Here is a 27,934-nt window from a genome sequence, read left to right as displayed (position 1 = left end):
CAAGAAAAAGAAGGAGTGACTTACTGTCTTGACTGGGGTTTCAAAAGAGATACTAGTATGGTCCTATAATATACAGCCAGAAGTGTGTTATTTGTAGCCTATAATTTATATTATGTTTATTTGGACAAACTATGTATACTGTACATCTATTAAACTGTATCTTTAGATTTGTGGTAAGTCTTTGAGATACTTAACCTGTGTGGTCAGCTGTGAATCAGCTCTGCTGCAGACTGTCTTCCCAAATCCTCAGTGGCCCCAGCATGTAGGAAAAACTCAAATGAAAAGTAGCTGGGTTCGTTTTTACCGTTTAGCAGTTTTACATAGTTATGCACAATAGCTAGTTTGCGGTGGCTGACATTGGCGCTAGCTACCACTATTTGGTTAACACTATGGTGGGCTACTTTAGCTATTGGGTAAAACTATTGCAAAACCATGTAAAATGATTAATATTGAATAAGTAAATGGTGTGTAATAGGCTATCTGTGAGTACGTAAACAGACAGAAATATCAAAATCAGCATTATTTTGAAATGCTATTTTGTCTGTTCAGACCATAGACTGTATATTAAAAGTGGACGCAGCTTCTGGCAAATGCGGATGTGCCTTAAGCTACAATACCACCGGGTGCCACTAGAGGTTGGCTCCAAAAAGCCTCCGCTCATCCGACTCCCATTCAACTAGTCAATAAAATTTCTCCACAAGTTATCTCAGTTTTGCTAGCGAAAGTCGCTCCTTCTTATTAATATGAAAATAATCCTGTTATTAATTAGAAAATAATTATAATTGTAATTTTGTTGAAGTTAAAGTTGAAGGCACGGCCTTGTATGCCTCCCTCAGAATTAACTGTAATATCTTTGGTGATCTTCTCATGGGTTACACATCTTCTGAAAACTTAAACCAGAAATACTCATCTCTGTCTGTAACCACTGCAGTAAATTGATTTTACATTTGCAGTGAACCTTCCGTCTGCATTGAAACGCTGGTGTTATTTACTCCAAACAGATTGGTCTCAGCATTCTTGTGGAGATGTGTTAAAGTCACACAGTCATTCCTGCACCTTCCCAACCACTTTCCATCCACTTCACGGAAGGTCAGTCTCAGACGCTTTCAGCGGCAGATCTGTATTCATCACATCTCCATTCGCAGCAAACAAACAACCGACAGGCAGCCGGCAGCACAGTGTCATCTCTCTGCAGGTTCTCTGCACATGGCCTCTTGCATTCCCTTCCTGCACTAACATCTGATTGTGAGCATATAATATAAAACAGACATTGTATTCTGAACCTGATCTGTCCGGCTTGATGAGATTTGCCTGCAAATGTGAGCCGGTTGTTCTCTCTAGATGAGCCGGTTTCAGGCATGTCAGTTGTGATATTCTTCACACTCTCAGTGGTTTGCTGTTGTTTTATAAATTTGAAGCAAAATATTAAATAAATAAATGCAACTGAGCCAAATGGGATGGGGGAAAGTTCATTTTCCTCTCAGCCACAGGCTTCGAGAAGCACGAGCAGTTGTGGACAAGACTGAGTAAACAGACGGAGGGAGGAGGAGGAGGCAGGGAAAAAGGCAGATGGTGGGGGTGGAGGGAAGAAGGAGGGGAGGAAGGGAGGACAGGAGGTTTGGACAAGGAGGGAGATGTGGGTCAAGATGGTTCACTGTGTGCCAACTTCACAGGAGCAAGGACAATATCTCCTTGACAACAGCAAACACACAGCATCAGCACCACCTGAGGAAATTCAGTCCCTGAAGCTACAGTCGGTTTGCAAGTTTAATCATCATTAGTTTACGATGATTGTAAAGAAACAATACAATTAATAACAGATACATTTGATAAAATGATTGGTCACAGAAATGTGTATAAAAGTAGAAATAAGTACAACTTAATTTTCATTTTGCTCATTTATCAAGAAAACAACCATTTCAGTAGTAAAAGTTCTGTCTCATCGTATGTGCTTCAGACAGATAAAAAAAAATCTAAACAAACTAAACCCTCTTGTAGTAAAAACACAAAAAGACAAAAGTTTCTCCATGTAACAGTCATATTTTAACACAGGTAAAGAAGAGAAGCCTTTCCTTACTTCATACTTCTTTTCTTTATACTACTTAGTAGATAAGTGTCCATGTGATGGTCAGGTACAGAGGGGGAACCATGACTGAGCAGTAGTAAAATACACGATTTTTACTGGTGACAACGCTTCACTCCCCTTTCCTGCCTCTCCAGTTCTTGTTTTCTGCATCTCCAACTCTTCCATCACATTAAATCAGTCTCGTGCATTTAGACAATACCCAGGATCAGTACTCCCTCCAGCAGGATACCAGTTTTGTCCGTGTGATTGGATGTTGTGGTCCTCCATGAGGTGCTCAAGGACACCAGCTGGTGAAAGGATATAGCATGCAGTGGACGGTCTTAAACCTGTAGAAGGACGAAGTAATGAATAATAACTCCGAGGCATTTGAAAACTCTTTGTAGCCTCTGTCAGTGATTTTTGGAAGACTTTCTTACAAAGGCAGTGAGTGAGAGGGTCAGACTTAAGGGAGCTTGATTATTTTCAACACAGCTCTGAATCTTTGCCGGTTTATCACACATGAAGTTTTGTGTGCTAAACCTCAGTCACAGTTCGGGAGGAACCCAACGTGTTTTATGTGCAACAAGCTAAGTTATGGATATGGACATGACTGAATGACATAATAAGCGCCACCTCATCTCCAGTAATGATGATAATGGTGATGGTGATGATGATAATACTGCAGTGTGGAAATCGCTGCCAGCCACACCATTGATCTCCTTCCTGCTCTGACTTCAACCAGCTAAAAAACAGTGCCTGAATTTATTTATTTTTTTAAATCTGGAAAGGTGATTGGTGAGGAGTGAAAGTGATGTAATAAACATGTTGCCTTAAAATTGAGTTAATGATAATTTTGCTTATCTAATGTTGGATTTGGTGGCTTTTTTTTTTATTATGTTGATTTTCATAATTGGATTTATTGTCCCATTCATGCCACGAGGTTGGCCTAAAGTATCGATTTTATTAAAGGTACGATGTGCAGCATTTACGGTAGATCTTTTGGCAGAAATGGAATATAATATTCATAATCATTTTTGTATTACTGTGCAATTGCCTGAAACTATGAATCATGATTTTGTTCCCGTAGAATGAACCCCTTATATCTAAACAGAAAGCGAGTCCTCTTCCAGTAACCTCACCACGAGATGTCTCTGTGTCGTGTTTCTACCGTAGCCCTGAAGGGACAAACCAAACGCTGGCTCGAGAGACGGCATTTTGTGTTTCTCGACAACTGTGAGGTTAGAGTTAGACAGTTGGTGACAATCAGTAACCTCACCACGAGATGCCACTAAATCCTACACACTGCACCTTTAAGTAAAAAAAAACAACATAATTTTATTAAAGCCTGGTGACCAAAAGTGAATTTTTTAAATTGAGTCCTGGCTGAGCTATCGGTCATTAAAAACACAACTCCACATTGCAGACACTCAGTTGACAGTGGAAAATACAGCTCATTGGTATGTAAAGGTAAAACAAGGTGATTCAGATCCTCAGTGGCTTTGACAACCGGATTCAAAGCTAAATTACAACAATACTAGTAACAGGAAATAAAAGCACTGTTGGTGATTTCAGGTCTGTTCATTGTGCAGTATGCACAGTTCACTGGAGTATTGTTCATGGGGACAGTAAGTTATCTGTGACTTTGTACTGTCCTCTGTCAGTAGCTACCACAAAAAATGAGAGAGAGAGAGAGAGCTGCAGAGGCTAAAAATAGTCCAGCAGGAGCATCTAATGAAGATGTCATAACAGTGTTTATGCTTCTGAAGGATTTTTACCTCCAGCGAGGTGATTACGTTTTTGCTCCTACTGGTTTGTCTGATCATTGTTAGCAGGGAAACTATTTGTTTAAAGTTTTTCAATGAAAACTGGTGGAAAGTAAGAAATGGTCCAAGGAACAAATGAGAGCTGTTTTGCATTTATGTATATAAATTCTGTATTTTTGGCTCTGACAAAAGTTGTTCTGCATGCTTTTATCATAATAATCATCTACTTATTTTGGACTGGGATTAATTAACACTTTTTTACTTGCAGCAGACAGCACCTGATTAAGTGAGATGAGAAATCTGGCATATTTGTAGCGTGGAATCATCTACAGACAAGTTATTTATTTCTATTAATTTTCTTTACTTTGGGCTTGAATATGTGGCATTTACTATTCACACATATACAGAAGCAAATACTTCGATATAGGAGTTGGCTATGGATAGTGAGCCACAAACCTGCATGAACCCCTTCTAAATGTATAACGGTTACTTTGTGAAATGTATTTCACTTTTATAATGTAACTACTGCTTTATAACAGGCAATTGAAGCGGATTCTGACATAATTCTAAACCCACTTTCTTTACATCCTGATATCAAACAGGGCTAACGAAGCAAATAGAATATGACAAATGGTTTTTTTTTACTGCTGACCATCTTTGTTTGCAAAGGCAGAAGAACACTGGATCTGCTCCTTTAAGGCTGCAGCGGTGTTGAACATAAGTCTGCACGACACCAGACGATGGGAACAAATAGAGACCTCACTGCAGAGTGTTTGAGGCGATATGCACTTTCTGCTGCAGATGTGAGACAAACACATCTGCGGTTTCATTGTGTTACATCAAATTGCTTTTATCTCTGAGTGATGAGGGATCAAGACGAAGTGAAGTTATAGGGATGTCATGTCTACACATCGGTGGAGTGAAGTCAGGACAAGCAAGGCAAGCAGTGCTTAACCAGTTAAAGCTAAAAATAGACATCAATTAGAATGATGGCTAAGTAGAAGAAGTGTCTCTCTCTAGATCTCAGAACAGCTTTCTGACCGATAAAGGATGCGATGTCGCCGGTTTGCATTCATCCTGTAACTTACTCTTGGGGCCGCAGCAGACGACTGTCTCTGGAAGCTCGGTTGACTACCAGCCGTTACATCGTTTCCGTCATCTTCCTGAGAGCGACTGTGCTTTTCCGAGAATGCCGCTGGCCTGTTGACAAGCACCAGCCTCTGTCAACGGGCCAGCGGCATTCTTTGGACATTTGTGCATGTATACTGTGGATAATACTGGGACCTATGACAAGCTGCCCTCCAGTCAGTTTCCATCATTGTGGGATCAGTTGTGATATTATAGGCTACGTATTATTACACAAATGGAAACTGTATTTACGTTGTTAGAAAATTACTTCCAACTTCTTTTCTTCCTAAGACGTAGCAGGAGCAAGTAAGTGAGTACATATACATTGTTTTAAAGTGAATACTGCAGTTTTTTTAGAAACGCAGATATGAAGATCATTTAAAACATTCCTTTGTAACTTTTGCTGAACAGCAGCCACTTTGGCTGTAATTAAAGTAGACTAGTACGATTCATGAAGCCAGCAAACTAATTCATTTCAATTTCATGAGTAAACTTTACTAACAGCAGACATCAGACATCATTAGCCAACAAGAGTGACTGGTCATACCAGATCCAGTGAGGTCGCTGCAGCAAAACAACCTCCTGGGTGGTAGTTGTGTTGAAATTAAGCAGAGGTGCATTTTAATTGATGATGAGTTCAACTTTTAAGTTTCATTACGTTGCTTAAAACTTTCATCAAATGAAGGGGTGGATGATTTTCAAGTTTTTCAAGGTGAGGCCAGGTTTTTCTGAGAGGTTCATTTGTTGAACATTTAGGTAGGTAGGTAGTTACTTTATTAATCCCCGAGGGGAAATTTGTTATTTATAAATTTATTTTTATAATTTCGTAGCAAAGGGTTTCAGAACCTTTTGTAATAAAGGGAAAATACATGAATCCCAAAACAGAAGTCACAGGAAGTTTAACAATCGACAGAAAAAGCCTGAGCTTCTCTCACACACATCTAAAAATGTATCATACCAACACAACTGCTGCAGTGTGAACCAACCAAAACGTAATACAGCTGCTGACTGAAGCTTTAGTGAACATCAAAGACACCAAACACACTGACACGACGCTCACATCTCCTCATTTACGATCTCATGGAGTGAGAGACAAACCTGGAGGGGTCGTCCTCCTTCGAGAAGCTTCCTTTCACCTCGATGCTGTTCATCTTGTTCTCAAACATCCCATAACTCAGAGTCACCTGCAGAGGAGAGAACACAGCCGTAAGAGGAAGTGCACCAGCATGGATTTGTGTGTATATGTGTGTGTTACTACCTGCTGGGGAATGCTTCTGTGGCTGATGAGCAGCAGGTTTTCCAGGTGGGAGTGGAACAAGGGACAGTGGACCATGGAGATACCGAGTCTCTTCTCCACGATGAAGCCCACAGTGCAGTCGTCAGGGAGACGGATCGTTGCAGATGTCTGCTCGAACCGGGAGCCACTGAAATACACACCACAGAAAACACACACACACGTTTGCTTTCGAAAACCACACAATACTGACAACTTTTAAAGACATGCTTCCTTGATTTATTCCTGGATAACAGATTGTGACATTAAATTATATCCTTTTGTGGGAGAAATTTTGCTTTTATCCTGAAGGGACATTACTAGTGATTTTGCATGTTTTGGTCCATTAACTATTTATTGCGGCTACTTTACTGCTGACCTTTTCCACAGAACACAGTACATTTTTGGATTTATTCCCTTCCATTTAGCCCTGGGCAGCCATTAGTCTCAGCTCTTTGACAGCAGAATAAATACAAACTTGAGCAGACCTGAAATTTTCCACTTTTAAACATCTAGTCAGCTTTATTTTTTGATCAAAGGTGAAAGAAAGGGGACTGTTTGTACCCTATTTGTGTGTTCTAGTGTTTACTAGAAAGTCAGACAGCAAATCTTTTATGAAAGGAGTTATAAAATGTCCATCGTTTCTTGTATTACATCTACTTATTATTAACTTTTGGTCTAATTTTTTGGACAACAAAGCTAAGAAATTCAGCTTTGGCTGGAGGCAGGAGCTGAATATGAAAACTTTGCTCATAATTAAACAAGAAATTTTGAAATCTTAATTTCTACATTGGTAAGAAAATGCAGCTTGTGGTATTTGGGCTAAAACATCAAAAAATACTATAAAATTTTATTAGTGTTGTGGTTTTGTCCTTTTTGTTCTGCTTTCTGTTCCTTGTCTCTCTCTCTCCACCTTCCAGTGGTTCACTGTGTGTCTCTCTTACACCGTTTCCACCTTGCACCAAAATGACTCCTGGTATGATCAGATCAGAAGTGGACAGCAGAAATACAGATAGAAATGTGCCCAGGCTGCTTTCGGAGGAGGTCTGGGACAGTCGTGGCCACATTCTCTTTGAAGTGGAGACGCAGTGCGTCCTCAATCCGTCCCGGGCCATACTGGAAGACCGCCTGCTGAGCTGAGCAGCTCATCCAAATAGGGACACCTCCAGCTCCAAAACGCTCGGGACTGGCAAGACGGCGACGGCCAAAATCCGAACTCGAGGCTTCATAACGTCTGTTCACCAACCATTGGGTGACGTCACTGTTGGTTGCCGCTTGGTGCCAGGTGGAAACACACGGATTAAAGTTGGCCACTTGTGATCCAATCACGCCAGGAGGCATGTTAATGCAAGGTGGAGACGGCCTCTCTGTGACTCCCTGTCTTCTTGTCAAATCTTGCACCCACCAGAGGTCCTCAACTCTGTCTCGTCCTTTGTGCGTGTGTGCGTCTCTCTCTTTCCATGATTGGTGTCTGGCATGCCACACTCACCTCACCTGCTCCTTGTTTCCCAATTTGCACCAGCTACATTCACTATCCAGTCAACCCAGTCACTATGTAGTCACATATAATCACACTGCTTCTTTTAAACCACTAGCTGACGGATTGTTTTTTCATTTGTAAGTTCTGTCAGACTGCCAGTAAGTTCCTGAATTTAAATTTAAACTGCTTCCAATGGCTTTTTCCTCGTGCTTGATCAATTCCCTTTCCTCATGTTTTCCCATCGCCTGGATTTACTTTTCTCTATAAGTAAAGTTCTTTTGTTTACCCCCATTTTGTGTCATTGAGTCGTGCTTTTGGGTCCTTCCTCCAGCGGAACCTGACATTTTGATGGCAGCATTAAACAGTTTTAACTGTCACTTTTTTCTCTTTCTGTTACATTCATTCTTACATGTATCTATGAAGACAGAGCACACACACACACACACACACACACACACACACACACACACACACACACACACACACACACACACACACTTTTTTGTGTATTTTGTAAATACCTGGCCCATGGAGCCATCTTTTCTGCCAGCACTTGACTCAGACAGAAACCTGCTCCTCCTGTAGCAAACCAGAACTGCACCTCCCTCTGAGAGACAACACACACATATTAATATACATACATGCAAACACCAAAAAAAAGTCAAGATGCACTGAACAAAATGATTCCTGCTGTGGTTGATGGCTATCGCTTACTACCATCTTTAATGTAGTGATGCACCACGGAAGGCAGCAAAAGGTGCAACTTTGCTTCTGAAATGTCAGTCAAACACGGCGGCTAACAGATGAGAAAATATGCAGACCAGCTGCAGTTTCACAAAAAAGGGAGTTCACATTTTATATTGACTTTCAGTCTGGCTGGCCTTAAAGCAAAAAGCTTTTATCCACACCCCTTTTACCTTGAAAGGGTTTGGTTTTAGGTCTTCCTGTCTGCTTTTTAAGTCATGTTTCCTCCTTTTACACACATAGAGGCAGACACAAAGGTACCGACACACACACACACACACACACACACACACACACACACACACACACACACACACACACACACACACACACTGAGCAAAATTAGTCACCGTTGTCATATGGGTATAAAGAAAAAAATCATAAAAACAGAATAGAAAATAATCTGGCTGCACAGAAATATAAAACAACACAAATGAACACTGGAATATTACAAATATTTAGCAAACTGGTGCAATAACTCTGTCACTTTAACAGGCACGCCGTCTACATGTTAGTTTCCCTTTCAGACTTCTATTCATTGCTCTGTCTTTTCCAAACCAGCCTGTTATGAACAGCGTGGCTTTGTCTGCTGACTCGATGCCATTTTTCCATTTTTCAAGGAGATGTTAGGTTTTGTTTTTGTGTTAGTCACAGCAGACCAATTCAGAGGTTAAAGATCTGATTTTTTTACACGTTTCTGGTATTTTATTTGGCAGTTTTGGTTCGATATTTTTTGGTGTACATAAACCAAAAAAAACATCTCTATATAGTTATTAATCGCTTTTCTTAAGCGTCACTCTGACGCTCTACATGAACAGCTTGTTTTGTGTCTGTGTCTTTAAGGCACATTGATGTCAGTGACCCTCTCTTCTGATTGGTTGATTGGTTGACACAGACCCAGCAACATAAAAGATTGGACAGTTGGCCGTGCTGAAGGCAAACACATGACATGAGCGAGTTTGTGACATCACAAACTCAGTAAAGTCCAAAATATGACACTTTCACTGTATTTAGGGCACCTTTACAATCAAAAAAGGAATAGAAAACTGAATTTAATCATATGGGATTATTATTATTATCATAATATACAGTGAGTTGTAATAACATCACTGATTTGTATTTCTTTACCTTCCTTTTTTTTTTAAAAAATTTATTTTATACACTTTATTAATCCCCGAGGGGAAATTTCTTCACTACAGCAGGGAGATGCTGCAGCAGGCTGCCACTAGCGCGGCGCCAGGTAACCTAACCTGAGGTGCATGTTTTTGCTTTTGCTTTACTGATTATTTATTGACTCGGTTTCTTTGCCTTTCATCTCATCTGATTCTTTTCACATTTCTTTACTTTCTTAATTTCTTTCTGTGTTCTCTTCTCTTGTTTGATTCTTCTCCAACAAATTTCCTTTCCTTTAACTTTTTATTTTCTTCGCTGTGATTTTTCCTGTATTTCCTTTTAATTATCTTTTCCTCTCCTTCCCTTTCCCTTCCTTTTGTTTCCTTTTCTTCCCTTTGCCTTTTACCTTTCTGCCATCCTTTTCTCCCCATTCCTTTCCATAAATGTCTTTTAGTTTCCTTATTTTTTTCCCCATTTCTTTGTCTTGTTGTTTGAACCTCTTTTTTTTCTTCCTTTTCATACTTTTAATTAGTTTACATAGATTTTTTTTCTATTTCCTTCCTGTCATTCGTACCTTTTCTTGACATTTTTCCTTTGGCTCTTTCCATTTAAATTTCCTTCTGTTTCTTTACGTTCCTTGGCTTTCTTTTCCACCTTCCTCCTCTCATTCTCCTTATGGCTTGACAATAGGGACAGAAAATCGAAAAAGACAAGCAGTGAGATGTAAGAAAATGATAAGAGGAGACAGACAGGAGCCTTACATTCCCCACTCCGAATATAGGAAAAGAGGGAATGGGGAAGGGAAGATAGAGGGAAAAGGAGTCAGGAAGTAAAGATTAATAATGATCTATTTTCACTGTAAATGGGCGTAATCAGAGCGGAGAATGTGACACGAGGGAGACTGAGGCAGTCATTTCAGAAAATGTGCAAGAGAAACTGAAAAGTGGAGAGAGAAACAGAGAATGACATACTATTCAGAATCAGAAGGCACTTTCACTCAATAGGAGCTTTAAATCTATGAACTGAAAGACACACACATGTGAATAGCTGCATATGAATTCAAAAACACTAATGACCTCAGGGACTGTGTGTGTGTGTGTGTGTGTGTGTGTGTGTGTGTGTGTGTGTGTGTGTGTGTGTGTGTGTGTGTGTGTGTGTGTGTGTGTGTGTGTGTGTGTGTGTGTGTGTGTGTGTGTGTGTGTGTGTGTGTGTGTGTGTGTGATGTCTGTTTTTTTTACTACCGATCAATATCCAAACAAGGCACTAATCACTCATTGATCCATTTGGTGTCCAAAAATCCAGAGCTATTTAATGTACCTCCATCCATCCATCCATTTGCAGTTACATACCAAACCTACTTAATTGCATCCTCCTTCAGTGTCTCTCCAGCAGTGATTGGAGTGAAAATGAAAATGAATGAATAGTATGGATTTTGAATGGCAGCTGTTAACCTGACTACAGGCTTTTGGCACAAAATCGATAGGAGCTTTGCTTTACTGTTCATTAATGTCCCCAGCAGCGCAGCAGAGCCAAAAGACCAAAAATAGGGGATGGAAAGAAGGATGGAACGAAGAATGGAGTGATAGATGGAGGGAAGAAAGGAGAGAATGAAGGAAGGAAGGAAAAAAAGTCTCTTCCTTTTAGTCGTGATCACCGACAGTGGAGAGACAGGATGAAGTAATTATGGAAGTCATCTCATTTAATTTTAAATTAAATTTAAGTAAGTGCACAAACCAATCCGCACAGAGTCCAGCAATTCTTCAGGTAGTCAAATGTCTCCACTCCATTCATAAATATTACCAGTGCTAAGAGTTACTCCTTGTGACAAGAAATATAAGAAAAATCTTAGAATTGTGACTTTTCTAAGAATTTACCCTTGTAAAGATGGAAGTTATTCACGGAGCATTTTTGCCCTTCACCTCTTCAGGTGAAAAACTGTTAGGAGGACTCTTAAGAGGCTCAAGAATTCCTTAAGAAGAAAATAATTGCAGACGTACAATGAGACAGGAGAAAGGTGTTTCAAACGCTGAATGACAGCACATTAATAAAACGCCAGAAATGACTTGTATATTGTGCAGGGATGATGTTTGTGGTCGCTCTAATTAGAGTCGCGCTCACATCTCCCATCTCAACAAAATAACGTCAGAAATAAACGTGATCACGGCATGAAGATATTTGGCAACTGTAAAAATGCAACCGTGCAGCAATGATGACTCAGGTCTGTCCAGCCTTCATCAGCAGTGATCAAGCAAACAAAAACAGCACGTTCACAGCCTCAAGTTGTGACACGGTTCACTTCATTTCCCCTGGATGTCGCTGTCCATGTCTTAATGGCCATTATCATAAAGAGTGCTTTTTTGGGGGGGCTAAACAATCACATCTTTTTAAAAGATGCGCCACACCTAGCAACGGGCTCAAACACACCTCCTCACTAAGATAAGGGTTTCTGTTCACTCCTAGTGGTGCGTTCATGAGCAACTGGGAAATGGGAAGTTTCCGACCTCCGAGTGGGAATAATCACCTCAACACCAGTCGAACTGGGAATTTCTCACCAGAAAAGTCAGAGGTTTTTGAGAGCTAATGTCACTCGACATGGCAGCATTTGTGGTGAACGAAAGATGTACGGTATACCTGCTCAGCGCAAGAAATAAGTCACATCATGGTTAATTCCGGTCATACTACTTAGAGCAGGGTGTTGTGCCATTAAACGATACTAATTTCTGTACTGACAGACAACGACAGGTGGTAACAGCCCTCCCACACGGCCGTTACTATGGTGCTGTTAGTTTGCTGCCTGTTTTAAACGCTATCTGCAAAAGACTTGTAGAAATGTAGTGTTGTAGAAATGTGACATGTGGTGTTCAAATAATAATGGTTTGGTTTCGTCCCTGTGATGGTCTAGACCAGGGGTCTTCAACGTTTTTCAGGCCAAGGACCGCCAAACTGATAGAGATGGAGATAAATATACAATATATATGCTATATATATTATGTAAAATTGTGTTTTATATTAAAGTGGAGGAGTGCAGGAGGCAAAAATCCACTGAAACAGCTCGTCTGCTCCATGAACAATAACAGTTTTCAGGATACTTTGGGAGAAGTAAGAGAGAAAAATTGGTTGTTGTTTTTGTTGTTTTTTTTTTTTTCAATTGTTTTAATTCAAAGGACTTTATTGGCATTAAAGTTTCAAGAACAATTAATATTGTGTTTTCCCTGATGATTTGGGAGATCGTGACCGTGTGTGCACCTATTCAGCACTCTTATTTTTCTTCTCAGCGTCTCGTTGATCGGTGCCTTGGTAAAAGCAGCCATCTTATCTAGGATCTGTGATCATCGCACCACAATCAACACCGCTAATGTGTTTGTTTATGTGCATAATTTAGGTACCTTTGTTAAATAGATTATGTAATAATGTCTTTGAAATTCTGTCATGGCTGTAAGAGCCAGGTTGTGACAGAATTGTACAAATGTAATATGTTTTGAATGGGGACCGATGTGGTCCCTTTGTTTTTTTTCACTGGGCACACAAGACAATAAAAAGATAGACAAAAATTGAATTGAAGGCTAATGATGCATGACACATGTCTACTGCAGTTAACTGGCCCATTTTTAGGAACAGAATTGAATCTCATCTGAAATTCTACTGTTTTGATATTTAACCTACGAAGCTGAACTGTTCTTAGAGGCAATATATTAAAGGATTAGAAGAAATAGGTATACGTGAAAAGAATCAAGGAATGAAGCAACAAATTCAAGATGTAAAAAGATAAAGAATCTCAGGAGGTAGAACAGCAGGAAAAACCGAACCTGTGGAGTCACATTGAAAACATTAATGTATCTCGGGGGGGTCACTCATCATCCATATAAATTACATTTAGTGTGGGTTTCAGGGGAGTTTCTGTGCCGTGGTTTAAATGGCCACTGATGACCTATTGGTCTCTAGAGGAAGACGGTTGTGCCGAACAAAGTATCACCAAATCATTCAAGTTTTTTTCTCCTTTTATCTCATTTTTCACCTTTTGCACATTTAATAAACAGAATATTTTAACTTCTGAAAACCCTCCTGTCGTTTTGTCACTAGTCAGAAGTCAAATCCTACGGGATGAATTTTTGAAAATACAATTATTATTACCCAAGGATTCAGCCAGGATTCAGTGCTGAAGCTGAGTCTGCCAAGAAACCCAAAAGCTCACGAGTGGGTTAAATTGACTAAGCAGTGTGGTGTGGTACCGTTGCGTTCCCCTCCAGCAGTTCGTGAGCAGTGATTGGCTTGTCCAGGCTCGGTTTGCCCACGTAGATGTCACCGTCCTGGGGGAAGGCCGAGAGCAGGGAGAGGAGAGCCTCCGGGTTGACATAGTTATCATCGTCCACATGACAAAACCACCTGAGGAGAAACAGAGGGAAGACACTGGTGTTTGTCTGAACAATCTGGGGTGTCTTAGCTTCACTCCAGTCCTTCTGTTGATTTTTGCAAGCGGGAAGATCAGAGTTTTGAACACTATTTTCCTCTTTGTTGAAATCTACGACATGTAAATCAGGTCAACCAAGTGATGCATCATGTCAAAATTTAAAAAATTCATGTCAAATACTGTCGTTTTGTGAAAGCCCACCACTGGCTTTCACCGTTGGTGTCTGTTTGTAAGCATAAGTCAGAGTGGACTTATTTTAGGTTATAAGTAAACTTACATTTTAAAATTATGTAACATACATAAAGTACCTTATGTTTCTTGATGTACGTAACATCACTTACATAACTAACATACTTATTTCAACCCAAATCATGATATTTTCCTTCACCCAACCCTTATTGTTTTGATGCCTTAACCTTGGATACATTGAGCATCTCTCTGAGACGGCAGTGGGCTTTGACAGATCAAACGTATTAATGACAGCTGGTTCTGCTTCAGGACTTAGTTCCTCAAATCTATTGAATGAAGGGTTGTCTAGGTTTGTGTTTAAATACTGAACAATTGGTTCATTTAGCACAAAAAGGAAATCTCTTTCAACAAAATACCACAAGACTAAAATATTATTGAAATATATATTTTAGTTCTTAGTGTTCTACATTGTTGAGATTTACAAAAGAATAAAAACCATGCACCGCCTGCAAGGCTGTCTTCATCATACACATTCAAAACATCAAGATTATCCTTTATGGACTGTCAGTGCCAGATGCTTAATCTAAATAGAGAACAGACATCCACTTGCACACATTCATCAGTAATAGAGAAGTATGCGCACCAATTCATCTCCTGCTGTTTGTGTTTCTTGGGCATCAGTCCAATAAGAGGTTCCACCTCTTTTAACCAGAAAACCAAGAGCTCAAATCAGCATGCAGAGTCCTCTAACAGTCTGTCCATCTCGTAAAGGAGAACATTAAATTCTCAAGATATGGATGCATTAAAGAGAAAAGAGACACAAACTCACAAGCCTTGAAAATTATAGTAGGTGTTTATAACTATTCTGTCGCATGGTTCTGTCTGAATTCTTTCTTTCCACTGTTGGAGGTTTTTCTCCCAAGTTTCTAAGTTTCCTTCCAGCTTTTGCTCATGTGGGAATTGTTGAATTGTTGGGTTCTTCTCTATAATGTTGTAAGGACTTCACTACATTTGAGATGACTTGTGTTGAGTTTTAGCCCTATACAAATAAAATGTAATTTAACTGAATCTGATAACAGATGGTCGTAATGGTGGAGATCGTAGGCTCCACCTGACTGTTGTTCACAGCTTCAGTTCTCTTCAGTGGGATTGTAGTCTGGAAACCCAGTTCGCAAGAAGGTCTGACACCCAGTTTAAGTTGTTCTCACTGTGAATACAGTCAGGGAACCCTGCTCGTGTTAGCGTTTGCTCAGCCACTCTGAAAGGCTGACCTATCAGCAACAAGTGTCTGTGGTTAACCTTGTTTGTCCCGGCGGGCCCTCCTTCACTGTGATGGGGCGGCTGGTGACAGTGATGAGCGAAGCGTCTGCGACGGTAACAAAAATGCCGAATGTTCAGCGCTCGGCACAGAATAAACTCTCAGGGCCTCGTCAAGCTGCTTGTGTTAAACAATTTAGAAAATATGCTGTAAAAAACACAGCGGTGGCAGAGTGTCGGCCGGTTTAGGAGCGTGCTGATTGGTTCAAATTAACCCGATGTCTACGCCTGGTAGGATGGAACAAATGCGAATGATTCCCTATGGAGTGTCAGACCCATATTTACTCAATGAAATTAGGTCTGGTTCGGACCAGGCTATTTTAATGCTGATTGGTTAAAGATGCTCCAGTACTATGATAGATTTAACCTAAGTTCACCCAATGAATTTGGGTCGGGTTCCAAAAGGAGGTCCTAACTCTTGCCTCTCAAAACTGTGGTCAAACGTGGATTGACAGACACAAATGATCTGAAAGAAATGAATAAATCAACTTTCAATTTTGAATATTTTATTGCAGATCTGTTCCCAGTTTGAAGTGCTATTTCATCTGGATTCCCACTTGTCCTCATAGCATGGGTTTAACTGCATTACTCATTTGTACTGTTATCTTAATGATTGGACATGATGTCAGAGCCTCACTCCAAAACAGACAGGCTTCTACTACAACATTAGGGTCCAAATTGCAAAGCTGCTCGTACCAAACTGAAGCGCTGCCTTGTTTCCTCTGCCATCTTAATGGCTGCCCAACACGAAGGGCTTCTTTCCAAACCAAATAGCCTCACTTCCCTCTTCGGTGGGACTTCAGTGAAACTGGAGAGGTCTCCAAGAGGTCCTTGGAACCAAACTGAAAACACTCTTTCATTTTCTCTGCCATCTTGATAACACAGCAGTCACTGCCTTAGTCACACACCAAACTCAAGCTGTTCCTTTTCAATGGATTTTCACCAGATTAAAAATATATAACACATTGCCCGATAACTTGTATGGCAGATTCGAGCAGCGAGTGTGTTGTCGAATGAATATTCAGGCGGTTAACATGAGCAGACACAAGAGTTTCTGTCTGTTTTTTCAATTATTACATTCTGTTGTTTTCATTGGTCGAGTTCATGCCATGTACACACCTCTAATGTATGACCTCATGAGCACACTGGTAGATAAAACACTGTAACAAGACAGGATAGGGTATTTTGAAATATGCAGAGCGAGGGTGTAGAGTCATATTACGTCATCATCACTTTTGGTTATGGAGTGGCCCTCAGGGTCAAAACACAAAAACATTTTACAGAACACCAAAATATTTCACAAAGCACAAGAACATTTCGTGAAATGTTGTTGCATTTGGACCCTCAGGGCCACTGTAAGTTTAAGACCAGAATGCTTTTTTTCAGGTGTTTATGAGACATTATGGAAGTCTGTCAGTGCCAAGTGTGGTCCCAGTAATCTCTTTTTATAGAGAGATAAGAAGGCTTAACATGTCAGTCTGTTTGACAGTCACAGCAGAACTCTGTGATCACAGTCTGACCCTGGGGGACGAATTCACGGTGCACAACCCTGAAAAATAAATCCCACCTGGGTCGGGCTCCTGACCTGACACGCCTTCTTCAGTCTTCTGCTGTAGGCTTTCTGATGCATTTCAAGGGTCTCTGCTGCCAAATTCCCAAGTTTGTGCCCTCTCCTCAGGTCCTTGTTGACATCACAAATGCACACATACTGAAGGTGTAACGCAGGTGCTGATGTTGATCGAGCAACGTAACTTGGAGAACTGAGAATACCCCTGCAGCGTGAACATCACGGTACTGTGCTCCATTTGTGCACAACAGGAGCAGTCTCTGGACCTTTCTATCCACCGTCGTACATGATTGACTTACAGGATTCAGTGATGGTGAATGCAGAGGTTCTGTTACTTTTGCGGCTACCGATTTGAAAATATAGCTAATGATTTTAAAAGAGTCAATAAATCTCACAAAAACATCTTCAAAGATGAACCTTGTGATAAATGAGACTGTAGTAATTCTCACCTATGGGTATGCGTATGTAAGAAGACTATTTACCTCTTTGATTTTTTTTTTTCCCTGCATTAGCTGCTGCTGGAACAGCCTGATTTCCCCATATAGTGATCATTCAACGTTGTGTCTTAAGCCAATCTTTAAATCCAGTGTGGGCATGATGACAGACGGACTGTAATCTGTCTCACCTCTTGTTTGAGGCCATGAAACCGTCGTACTCGGCAGACATCTTGCAGGACAGAGCCTGTTGACTGTGATCTGACTGGCAGCCTGTTACCACCATGTTATAACCTGGTCAGAGAGACAGAGAGAGACACGAAAGAGAGGAGGGAAGGACATTTTTGTTTTATTTCTACTGCTGGGTGTTCTCAATTTCAATGGTGTTGCACATGGTTTCAGGTATTGATGATAACACAAAGGTACAAAGGGAGGGAGAGAGTGGAGGAAAGTATCTGAATAAAGCTAGGAGGGAGAGAGGAGAAAGAAGAAAGGGAGGAAGAAGAGAAAGATTAAGACAAAATTGAAAAGGAAAGTGAAAGCAATAACCAACAATGATGTAAGAGAAAGATTGAGGAACTAATGGACAGAAAAAACTATTTGACCAACAGTATGTGGACACCTGCACACGAACCAAATGTGATTACTGATTTCCAAAACTATGTGCAATAATTAACTTCTACAACAGCCCCACTATCCTGTTAACACCTTCCTCAAGGCTTGACCGTAACTGCAGGCATCTAAGAGCCTTCGTGAAGTCAGCCACTGATGTAGGGTAATGAGGTCTGGCTTACAGTCTGTGTTTAAATTGAGCATTCATCAGTTAAATTTTAGATTCCAGAATTGAGAAGCGGGTTGGAGATGAAAGACCTGCTTAAGTCAAGAGTCCACTGTTTCGAAAATGACTATGAATGTCAAGTGGTAAATGTGCTGCTGCATCATTGCAAGCAGGTCATGTAGGGTGCAAGAATGCAGAGTTGCAGCAACAGTATCTGGAGGTCGGTTAGGGGTCAGTTCATCTCATCACTGTGTGCATGTCAGGGAGTTCCTTGCAAACTTCTTTATGGAGCTGCATTTGTGCACTGGTGAATGGCTCTGACTCGATCTGATTGGAAACCCCGCAATAATACATCCCGCCCACCGATAGCCGTAACCTGACTGCACCACAGGCCTTACAATCAAACAGACACGCCCCCAAAAACACAGCTTCTTGAAACTTAATTTCTAATTAATGATGAGATTATTTTTAGAAAGACCGCCAGAAAACGAATAAGAACACAATGACTTTAGCTAAAATAAAAATAACCAAATGGAAAAATGTATTGACTGAAAAAAATGTATTAACTTCAAATTTTATGAGACTAGTTGAATGCTAGTCTATGGAGCCGCAGGCATTTTGGAGCCAGAAGCTATGTTCACTTTTGTATACAGTCTGCGGTTCAAACAGAAAAGGACCTTCAGTTTTATACTGCCGCATTAAGACTTTCCTTGCACTGAACTAAAAGGACTTGCTAGACTATAAGACGTGAACACGTGCTTACCTTCTGAACTTAAATCCTCATCCTCCGTGTCAGTAAAAATGAACGTCTGTATAAAAAAGAAAAACATAAAGAAATGAAGGGATTTAAACACACCAGCTTTGATTAGGGTACATCCTTCTTCTTCTCGCCTTCTGTAACAGAAAGTACTCTTATTAGGGAGTGAAAACACACACACACACACACACACACACACACACACACACACACACACACACACACACACACACACACAACCACATCATTTACTTGCGGGATCAATATTGTTTTTGATGAAGGAAATTTAGTGTGACAAAAACAAGGTTCCCCACTGTGAGCTAAAACAATGAGTCAGGGTACATGGACACGGCAAACACATCAACACACGCACACGCACAAACACACGTACACACATCTGTGGTCCATTGAGATTAGAGGAGCACTAGATGGCCAATTTAATCTCTTATTTGGCAGATAGATAGATAGATAGATAGATAGATAGATAGATAGATAGATAGATAGATAGATAGATAGATAGATAGATAGATAGATAGATAGATAGATAGATAGATAGATAGATAGATAGATAGATAGATAGATAGATAGATAGATAGATAGATAGATAGATAGATAGATAGATAGATAGATAGATAGATAGATAGATAGATAGATAGATAGATAGATAGATAGAAACTGTAGTACAATACTGACATCTGGTGGTGCAAAATTGTCAGTCCGATTTTTGTTCTCAAAAAAGTTTCTAATAAAGTAATAATAATTGTTTTTATGCGCAAGTCAAGTCAAAACACAGTAATGTCATGAGTTTGCAAACACACATGAATTAGTTCTTACACAAAAACAATCTAAAAATTAATTTAAAAAAAATATAATTCAAGAAAAGAGTTGCAGATCAAAAATACAACAATAAAATAAACACATTTGCTGGTTTCTTTGGAGAAATTAATATTCTATGGCTTTTTTTATTTTTCAAATGTCATTATTGAAGACTGCTTTAAAATTCAGTCATTTAGTCTTTGAGACTGGGGAGGTTTGCAACAAGGGGTTTGAAACAAGCCTTGCGTCATACTCCATCTCCACAGCCCCTCAGGCTGAACCATGCAGTGTGTTCGACTTCCTTTGCCAGTAAGGCACTAAATAACCTCGGAGTGGGACAAATCACCCGTTAGATGAGATAAACACAAACCAGGACTCATGTTTTATTCAAATCCTGGAAATGAATTCTTGTTTTTGCTGGAGCACAAGGATACCATAGGTTGTATTCCAGATGTGTAAAATCTAAATGAGTGATGATCAAGAACGTTTGTAGTGGCGGGAGGTTGTCTTCCCTGACAATGTCAGAGCGGCCTTTTGTTTCTCAGGAACTCATTTTTCACACTTACATGTGAGGATGATATATTTGGGGGTGCATTAACAATCAAAAGCATTTTCAAAAAGGTGTTTTTTGAGAGTGAAAAAAAACAGACCTTGTTTGGAGAGAAAGGACGTGTTACAAATATTCACACCAATGCGCGAGGAACAGCATTAAGCCGAAAGCATTATTAGTGCTTTTACAACTACAACAGCAGAGATAAATAAAACCTAAACATATTGTAGTGCTACACAGTGAATAACAAATGAGATGGATATGGAAATATGAAGCCAAGAGACGTGACTTTACACAAGCAGAAGAGTGCGTGGGTGTGTTGTGTTTTAAAGAGACAGAGATAGTAACAGCGGAGATAGCCGGTTTAGTGTGAAGCGAATGGGGTATGAAACTGAATTTCCCACCATAGAGAGACACTAAGTGTAGGATATGTGTGTCAGCATACATGTGTCTGTGTGTGTGTTGGGCATGAATGAGAGAGCAGGGAGAGAGAAGCTTTCCAGACTGCCTGACAGGCAGAACCAGCTAATAACTCTAATCCCTGGATTACATGATGAGATAAGAGAAATATAATCTAGAGTTACTTTTTAAAAGACTTAAAACAGTGTGTTAGTTTATCTGGGTGATAGCGATATTTCCGATGGCGTAAACACTTGACAGTTAAAGATAGAGCCCTGGCGGCCGAGGAGAAATTAGGTTGCGAGAGGAACTTGTTCTGAAGGTGGCCAGCAGACGGCGGCAGAGCTTCGGCCTCATCCAGATGTGTGTGTTCTGTTACTTCTGCAAGTGTGTAGCTTTGGGTCAGGTTTGGGGTCAGCAATGTACAATAATATACAACTGGCAATAGAATGCATTATGTCAGTAGGTCCTGCCAGGCATGTAAGTACAGACATACACCTGCGTGTGGGAACATTATGAGAACAAAAACCTGCGTCTGATTGTGAGGACTTCATTTTTATCTTAAAACCAAACCAAGCAGTCCCTACAAGCTCCATTATTGATTTCAGGGCTACCACTGATTTCAGCTCTCGAGAATGCGGTTTGCTCATTTGTCATTTACATTGCAATACATATTATGCATTGAAATGTAATGGCATTACTTTAATCAGCAGAGTAATTTGTTACATCGCCCATTACATTACTTTACCACAATCACATGTCACATAAATAGAAAACTAGACAGGCCACATTTTGGAGCTGTATACTGATTTTTGTCAGCACTCACACTCGAAATCTTACTGAAGTCTAACTGTTCTGCAAATTTGCATGTGCTTGAGGGTTCAGTGTGTTGGATTTAGGGGACTCTTTTGGCAGAAATTTAATCATTTTTATGTAAATGTTCAATCAGTGTCATTTGAAGCAATACGTTCCCCAGTAAGTTATCTGGGTCTCTGGGAACCAGCTGCAGAATCTTGTTCTGCCAACAGCTTTATCATCAGCGATGTACAAGGTGACCGGAAGAACTATAGGCTAATTGTGGAGTCTGGTTAACCTTGAGGTTAAACCTTGTTTTCTTCACTTGTACTGCAACTAGCTACAGTTCAAAAAATATTGTTTGGCTGCTTATCGTTTTTTCTACCAAAAAAGGAAGATACCTGCCAAAAGGAATCAGAGGGTTTGCATCAGAAGCTTGCACGCAATGCATCCTGGTACATGTAAGCTCATCTTGCAAAACTCCGCTAGCAGGTAAATATGGAAAAACTCTGCTTTCTTGGTCAAAACAGCACACAATGAGGAATTTATTGCTCAAATTATGACATTTACCGTCAATACTGAGTGGACATCCGTATAAAAAGTTGCATTTTTTTCTGTTAAATAAGTTGCTACGTGCATGCCTGCAGTATACTGTGTATATGTGCATGTGTGTGTATTTCAGTGACCAATCTTCATCACATCTGATCATCTCTGTGCTGCATTCAAAGAAAAAGGCAGCATTTGTTGTTAAGTGCACTGTTTTACTGGGCCAACACAGTTCATCCATCAACCCCTAATTCTCTCTCTTGCATTGACATCAAACAGCATCTAAATCTTCACGTCGGTAACTTTCATAGTAATGGAGCTCTTACATCCCGCACTTGTTCTCCCAAAGGCATTTTTTAACCTTTTTTCCATCCCTCCCCGTCATCCTTCCATCACTGAAGCAGGAGGAGGAGGAGGAGGAGTAATGAGATACCTGGATCAATCTTCCTCTCCACTATCACCACGACAATCACCACCACCTATGCCACTAAATCCTCTTGAGAAAAAGCTGCCATCACAATTAGTTTCTGCTCCTCTGGTCATAACTCAAACTGAACAGCCTGCAGTGAAATCAGTCAGCCTGAGCCGGGGAACAAAGATGGCGGAGTGTGGACTGACAGCGGCTCGTAAACAGAGATTTTCACACATTTAATGTGTCAGCTGGTGCTGTTGAGTATGGTATGTAATGTTTAGTTTTGCTGTGTGGTGCTGTATTGGGTGGATGAAGTGCTACCAGATTTGCACTTAAGCTAGCACGAACGTGTTATAATCATTGTCCTGAGATATATGGAGATAGACTGCACAATTTATTTTCATATTAACGTCACATGTTCTATGAGGACTGACTGTGAGTGGTTTTGTTTATTTAATTTGAACCCCACCCCCCCCCCCCCTCCCTCCACCAAGCCACTTTGTCAACTACTTTACTAAAAAGATAGATGACATACACTCATGTTCAAACCCAGCTTCTGTAACTACATTTCCATCAACCTCATCTTCATCCCCTTCGCTTTCCTCTTTCACCCCCCCATCTCCCAATCAAGTTCTTACCTTTGGTAACCTCTGCCCCCCCCCCCCCCCCCAACCACCTGCCCCCTTGACGCCATCCCATCTCATAATCTCCAGTCTATTGCTCCTGACCTTCTTCCTTTTCTCTCCCATCTCATCAATACTTCTCTGTCAACGGTCTGTTTCCTGAACTCTCTGAAGGAGAGAGTGAACCCTCTCCTGAAGAACCCCCCCCCCTCAACCCGGCTGAAGTAAACAACTACAGACCCGTCTATTTTCTTCACTTTCTTTCCAAAACTCTCGAACGAGCTATCTTCAATCAACTCCTCACTGAGCTAAACACTCTACTAAATCACGACTGTTTGCTGTCCTGGCTCCTAAATGGTGGAATGAGCTCCCCAACGACATCAGGACAGCAGGAAACTCTGAACATCTTCCACCGCAAACTAAAAACACACCTCTTCAGACTTTACCTTGAATAGGTAGCACTCCAGTAGCGCTTAAAATGGCACTTACTTTTAGCACTTTGTAGTTTGGCTTTCTTGAAGAAATTGTATTTTCTTGATTCCTGTTGTTCTGGGTTTTGTACCCTCATGGTTGAAATGCACTTATTGTAAGTCGCTTTGGATAAAAGAGTCAGCTAAATGAAATGTAATGTAATAAGCATATGCCATGTTTATGTACTGGGTTCGTGCATCAGATTGTTTTATGGATTTAGATGTGTTCAGGTACTTTCAGTTAGCCTTGGATTATAATCTGTTTAAAACCTACATCCATTTGAATACTTCCATTGAAAGGGGACGTATAACATGTAATTAATTACATGTTTACTGAATATAGTTTGTGTTTAGTGTCATTTAAAGTGCACCAGGCTACATTAAGATGGTGATCATGGTAAACATTATATGCCGAGTAAATATCATCATCATATCATTTTAGTATTGAAATTGAAAGCATGTTACCGTGGTGATGTTAGCCTTTAGCTCAAAGCAACGCTGTGCCTCACAGAGCTGCATTGCTCCTCTGTTATCATTTATCTGATGATCATGCTGAGCCATTAAAGGTTTAGTCTTGGGCTTCTGACATGGATCTCCACCAGTCAGACTGTATCTGATCTGAGGTGCTGCAAGATGTGAAAGAAAATGATTCAGGGTACCAAAAGTTGGACAGGTGCCCAGATGATGTTGGTGATTATTAGTTTACAGTATATTTACTCTTCTAGGTCCTCAGGTCAGTTGTTGTCAGGGGACAGTTTTTGTAACCGCTCCTGTATCCACCTCTAAACAGATTAGCAACAATAATTGTGACAGCAGGTGCCAGGCTGGTTAGAAATTACTTTTCATCCTAATGTGTGTGTGTGTGTGTGTGTGTGTGTGTGTGTGTGTGTGTGTGTGTGTGTGTGTGTGTGTGTGTGTGTGTGTGTGTGTGTGTGTGTGTGTGTGTGTGTGTGTGTGTGTGTGTGTGTGTGTCTGAGGAAAGTGTAAGTAAGACGAGGTTCACTCTGTTCTGTAATCTGCCTCTTCACTTCCTGTTCTATGACCAGCTTCCGTTTCAGTATTGTTAACAGAGTCACTGCTCGGCGGCTGCTTCCCCTAAGCCGAGACAACCTGCCTGCACAGTTTCCTGTGTTTGCGTGTGTGTGTGTCTGTGTGTGTCTTTGTGTGTCTGTGTCTGTGTGTTTTCTTGGATTTTTGCATCTATACATCCATCTTTGTGTCCCACTATAATGTGTGTATGTTTGGGGTCTGTTTGTGTGTGTGTGTTCTGAAATACAGTACATTAATTGGACGGGGCAAAAATAATAGAGAAAGAGGAAGACACAATCATAAGTTCTCTTCCTCTTTCACTCTTGAAATGATGCCTTTTATTGAAGTCAGCACTTCTTTGAAAAGTGGTTTTGCTCTGTGAGACAGAAAACAAGAAGCTAGAAGATGAATGCTTCATCGTCTGTTTCACCTGTTTCAAAAAGGGAAACGAGCGCATTTCAAAAACCACAACATGGAATTAAATTAGATCAACTCTTGAGAGTACATCTGTAAGATGTTTGTTATACAGTAGGCTTTATGTGTGTATGTAAAAGTATCTGAAAACAGTCATTATTTAATGTCAAGCAGAATCTTCCGCTGTCCCTGGCTGAATGTCAACAATGTGTGTCAATGATCATTTCCAGGCCATTACCACCAACTCACAATTACATGTATTGTTCACAGAGATGAACTAAAGTCTGATTTTACAAGCCAGGACAATGAGAGGATAAAGCTGTTGTGTGTGTGTGTGTGTGTGTGTGTGTGTGTGTGTGTGTGTGTGTGTGTGTGTGTGTGTGTGTGTGTGTGTGTGTGTGTGTGTGTGTGTGTGTGTGTGTGTGTGTGTGTGTGTGTGTGTGTGTGTGTGTGTGTGTGTAAAACCCTATTTAAATCTGGAAGGACTGTTATTTGTCAATTTTGCTTTGACAGTATAAGATTTCCTATTTCGTGTCAATAAAGCAACAACAATAACTGAAACAAGAATGAAAAGAGGAAGAAAATGCTGCCTAAACTGCCCTCAGTAACACAACTATTGTATGTTCAAAATCTGGGCTAATCGAACCCTTTTAAACTGAACACAGATACCCCAAAGACAAGACTTTCTAATAAGTTTGTTATTTTCTGACTGAGCCTCAAAATCTCATTGCAATACTTCTTCTTCGCTGCGGTCATTAAACAGAATTAAAATCATTAAAATAATCACGACAGTTGCATTTGTTACTTTGAAAAAGTCTCTACAAGCTCTCAATGTTTCAGATGTAGTTGAGACAACTGGCTGAATAAACTGTAAAAGCCAAACAAAGCCTGTTTTTGGATATCTATCGCAATCCACCAGTAAACTGACCGACCATACAATCATTCAGGAACTAAACTTAACCTCAATCAGCCATGTCAATCATCAGCCCTGCTGCTTCCATGCAGAAAGGAAGTGAGTGTTTTCATTTCATCATTAGGCCTGATGGGTCACATGTTTGATCTTTTTTTATAAAATAAATGATTAAAATGTTGAATTTGAACGACGTCTAGCCAAACCTGTAGCTGTTAAAAAACCTCAGTCTGTTGTACAGAAACATATTGGCACATGCAGGCTAATTGTGTGAACAGAGAAAGTTTGGTTTAATTAAAAACTTTAACATTAACTTTGAAATGAGGCTGTAAGTTCATAAAGTAATGTTTAGTAGCTCGTCTTTTCTCAGGATGCTTCTATCCTGATCATTGTTTTGTTTACTGTGATGGTACATGAGCAAATAAGCAGCAGCTGCAGGTCTGACACAACAAAGACTTACGTGCGCCTTGGTTCTGGAAATCCAAGTCTCCAAAAGAAGCGCCAGGCGCGTCTTGTGGAACCTGCCGGTGGTTTTCACAGCGATGTAAATGTCCTCCAGCTGCAGCGGCGGCTGGTTGACATGTGCGCCCTCCGTCACCGAATGTCCTTCGGTCCCGCCGGTTATTTCGCCACTGCTGCTGTTGCGAGCCGAGTCCTGTGCGTCCTTGGCCGTGGAGGGAGCCTGCTGGATGAAGCGGTGGAGCGCACCACTTGATGGACGGTGAACCACAGTGAGTTTGGGAAGGCTGCTGGTGCGTAACTGAAAGTCCACGTAGAGAATAATGAAGAAAGTGAAAATCAAGACAGGCAAACTCCGGCGTATCCATCTCTTATGCATGGTAGAACAAAAAAAAGTTAATTAAATCCCGTTGAGCATTAAAATTATGTCCTCCGTCCCCTCATTTCAAATCATCCTCATGTTTCTGATTAGTTTTGGTCAAATTTCTTTGCGGCACATCCATCATTTCTTCGTCTTTCTTCTTCCTTCGCCATCGTTCCTTAATAATTAAGTGATAATTGTCATGATTGTAGACCGGACACCAGAGTAACTGTGATCATAATTCTGAACAATTTTTAAAGTTGTGCCTGTCGTGAACACAGCAGCATAACAAGACGGATTTCTTCTAATTTTAAGCGTAAAAGCCTAAACCACTAAGATAAAGCCTATTTGACTTTACAGTCACAGCTCTGCCCACCCTGCTTGTCACTATAGCGCCAAGTTAGATGGAACCAAGTCATGATGACATTTCCTGCTGCCGCTTTCAAAATAAACCATAGAACTGTAAATGGTAAAACATGTTCGGTTGAACGTGTCACTTCGTATCTAAAAAGGCTATAGAGCCGATATATAGTCAGAAAACCCCTTCACTTTTTGCACCCTTTGTGTTACATTATATATCTAATAAACAAAATATTGTTCTGGTTCCACAGTCCAAAGAGATGTATCTTTGTTTGTTTGATTGATGATAGATGGATGGATGTTGTCTTCGTTGCTATTAGTGAACTGTTGTTTCTAAGACTGTTAGCTCAGCAGTTTATTATAGATCGCATACGTCTGTATATGTATTTTACAAAAATTGTAATACTGTGCTTCTATATCTATGGAACATTCGTGTTTCCCAGAGGATGAATCCTAATGACTTCTGTGATAATCTGTCTTCACATTTGCCACCATCGACAGGTCAAACATTCTACCTGTCCAACATTTTCTTCTTGTTGTTTAAATTTTCCTGATTTCTATATTCATTTTGTTTTAGACTTATTCAGGGGTCTCAGTCCCCATGTGTATAAAAATTCACAAAATAAGAATCAATCTCCAACCATATAGCAGACATCTTGTCACAGCCCGCTGTGCCTGGTGTCATCTGTTCACTCATCCAGAAACAGCAGACCACTGCAAAGCTCTCTGCCTTCTTCTTTCCTCTTCAGCACCTCAGAGTTACTCTTACACGGC

General features: G+C 40.4%; 1 protein-coding gene and 1 long non-coding RNA gene across 2 annotated transcripts in view; one reads left to right on the top strand and one right to left on the bottom strand.

The window, feature by feature from the left end:
* LOC138615739 (uncharacterized) overlaps positions 1-27,934 on the top strand; it is a 208,775-nt gene that overhangs the window by 100,881 nt on the left and 79,960 nt on the right. The gene's annotated exons all lie outside the window — the stretch shown is intronic.
* On the bottom strand, positions 1,755-27,182 carry mfng (MFNG O-fucosylpeptide 3-beta-N-acetylglucosaminyltransferase). The gene is made up of 8 exons (XM_069689526.1): positions 26,441-27,182; positions 19,023-19,068; positions 17,673-17,775; positions 13,796-13,949; positions 8,231-8,316; positions 6,215-6,380; positions 6,055-6,140; positions 1,755-2,412 (listed from the first exon to the last, which is right to left on the bottom strand). Exons 1-8 carry the CDS (start codon positions 26,816-26,818, stop codon positions 2,361-2,363), a joined length of 1,071 nt encoding a protein of 356 aa, XP_069545627.1. The 5' UTR covers positions 26,819-27,182; the 3' UTR covers positions 1,755-2,360.

Source organism: Brachyistius frenatus, unplaced genomic scaffold (genome assembly GCF_029030835.1).
Source record: "Brachyistius frenatus isolate BFR_SWC_R1_liver_20210118 unplaced genomic scaffold, ASM2903083v1 Contig_7, whole genome shotgun sequence".
Taxonomy (NCBI): Eukaryota; Metazoa; Chordata; class Actinopteri; family Embiotocidae; genus Brachyistius; species Brachyistius frenatus.
Note: the sequence above shows the minus strand (reverse complement) of the source record. Positions and strands in the feature narration are given on the sequence as shown.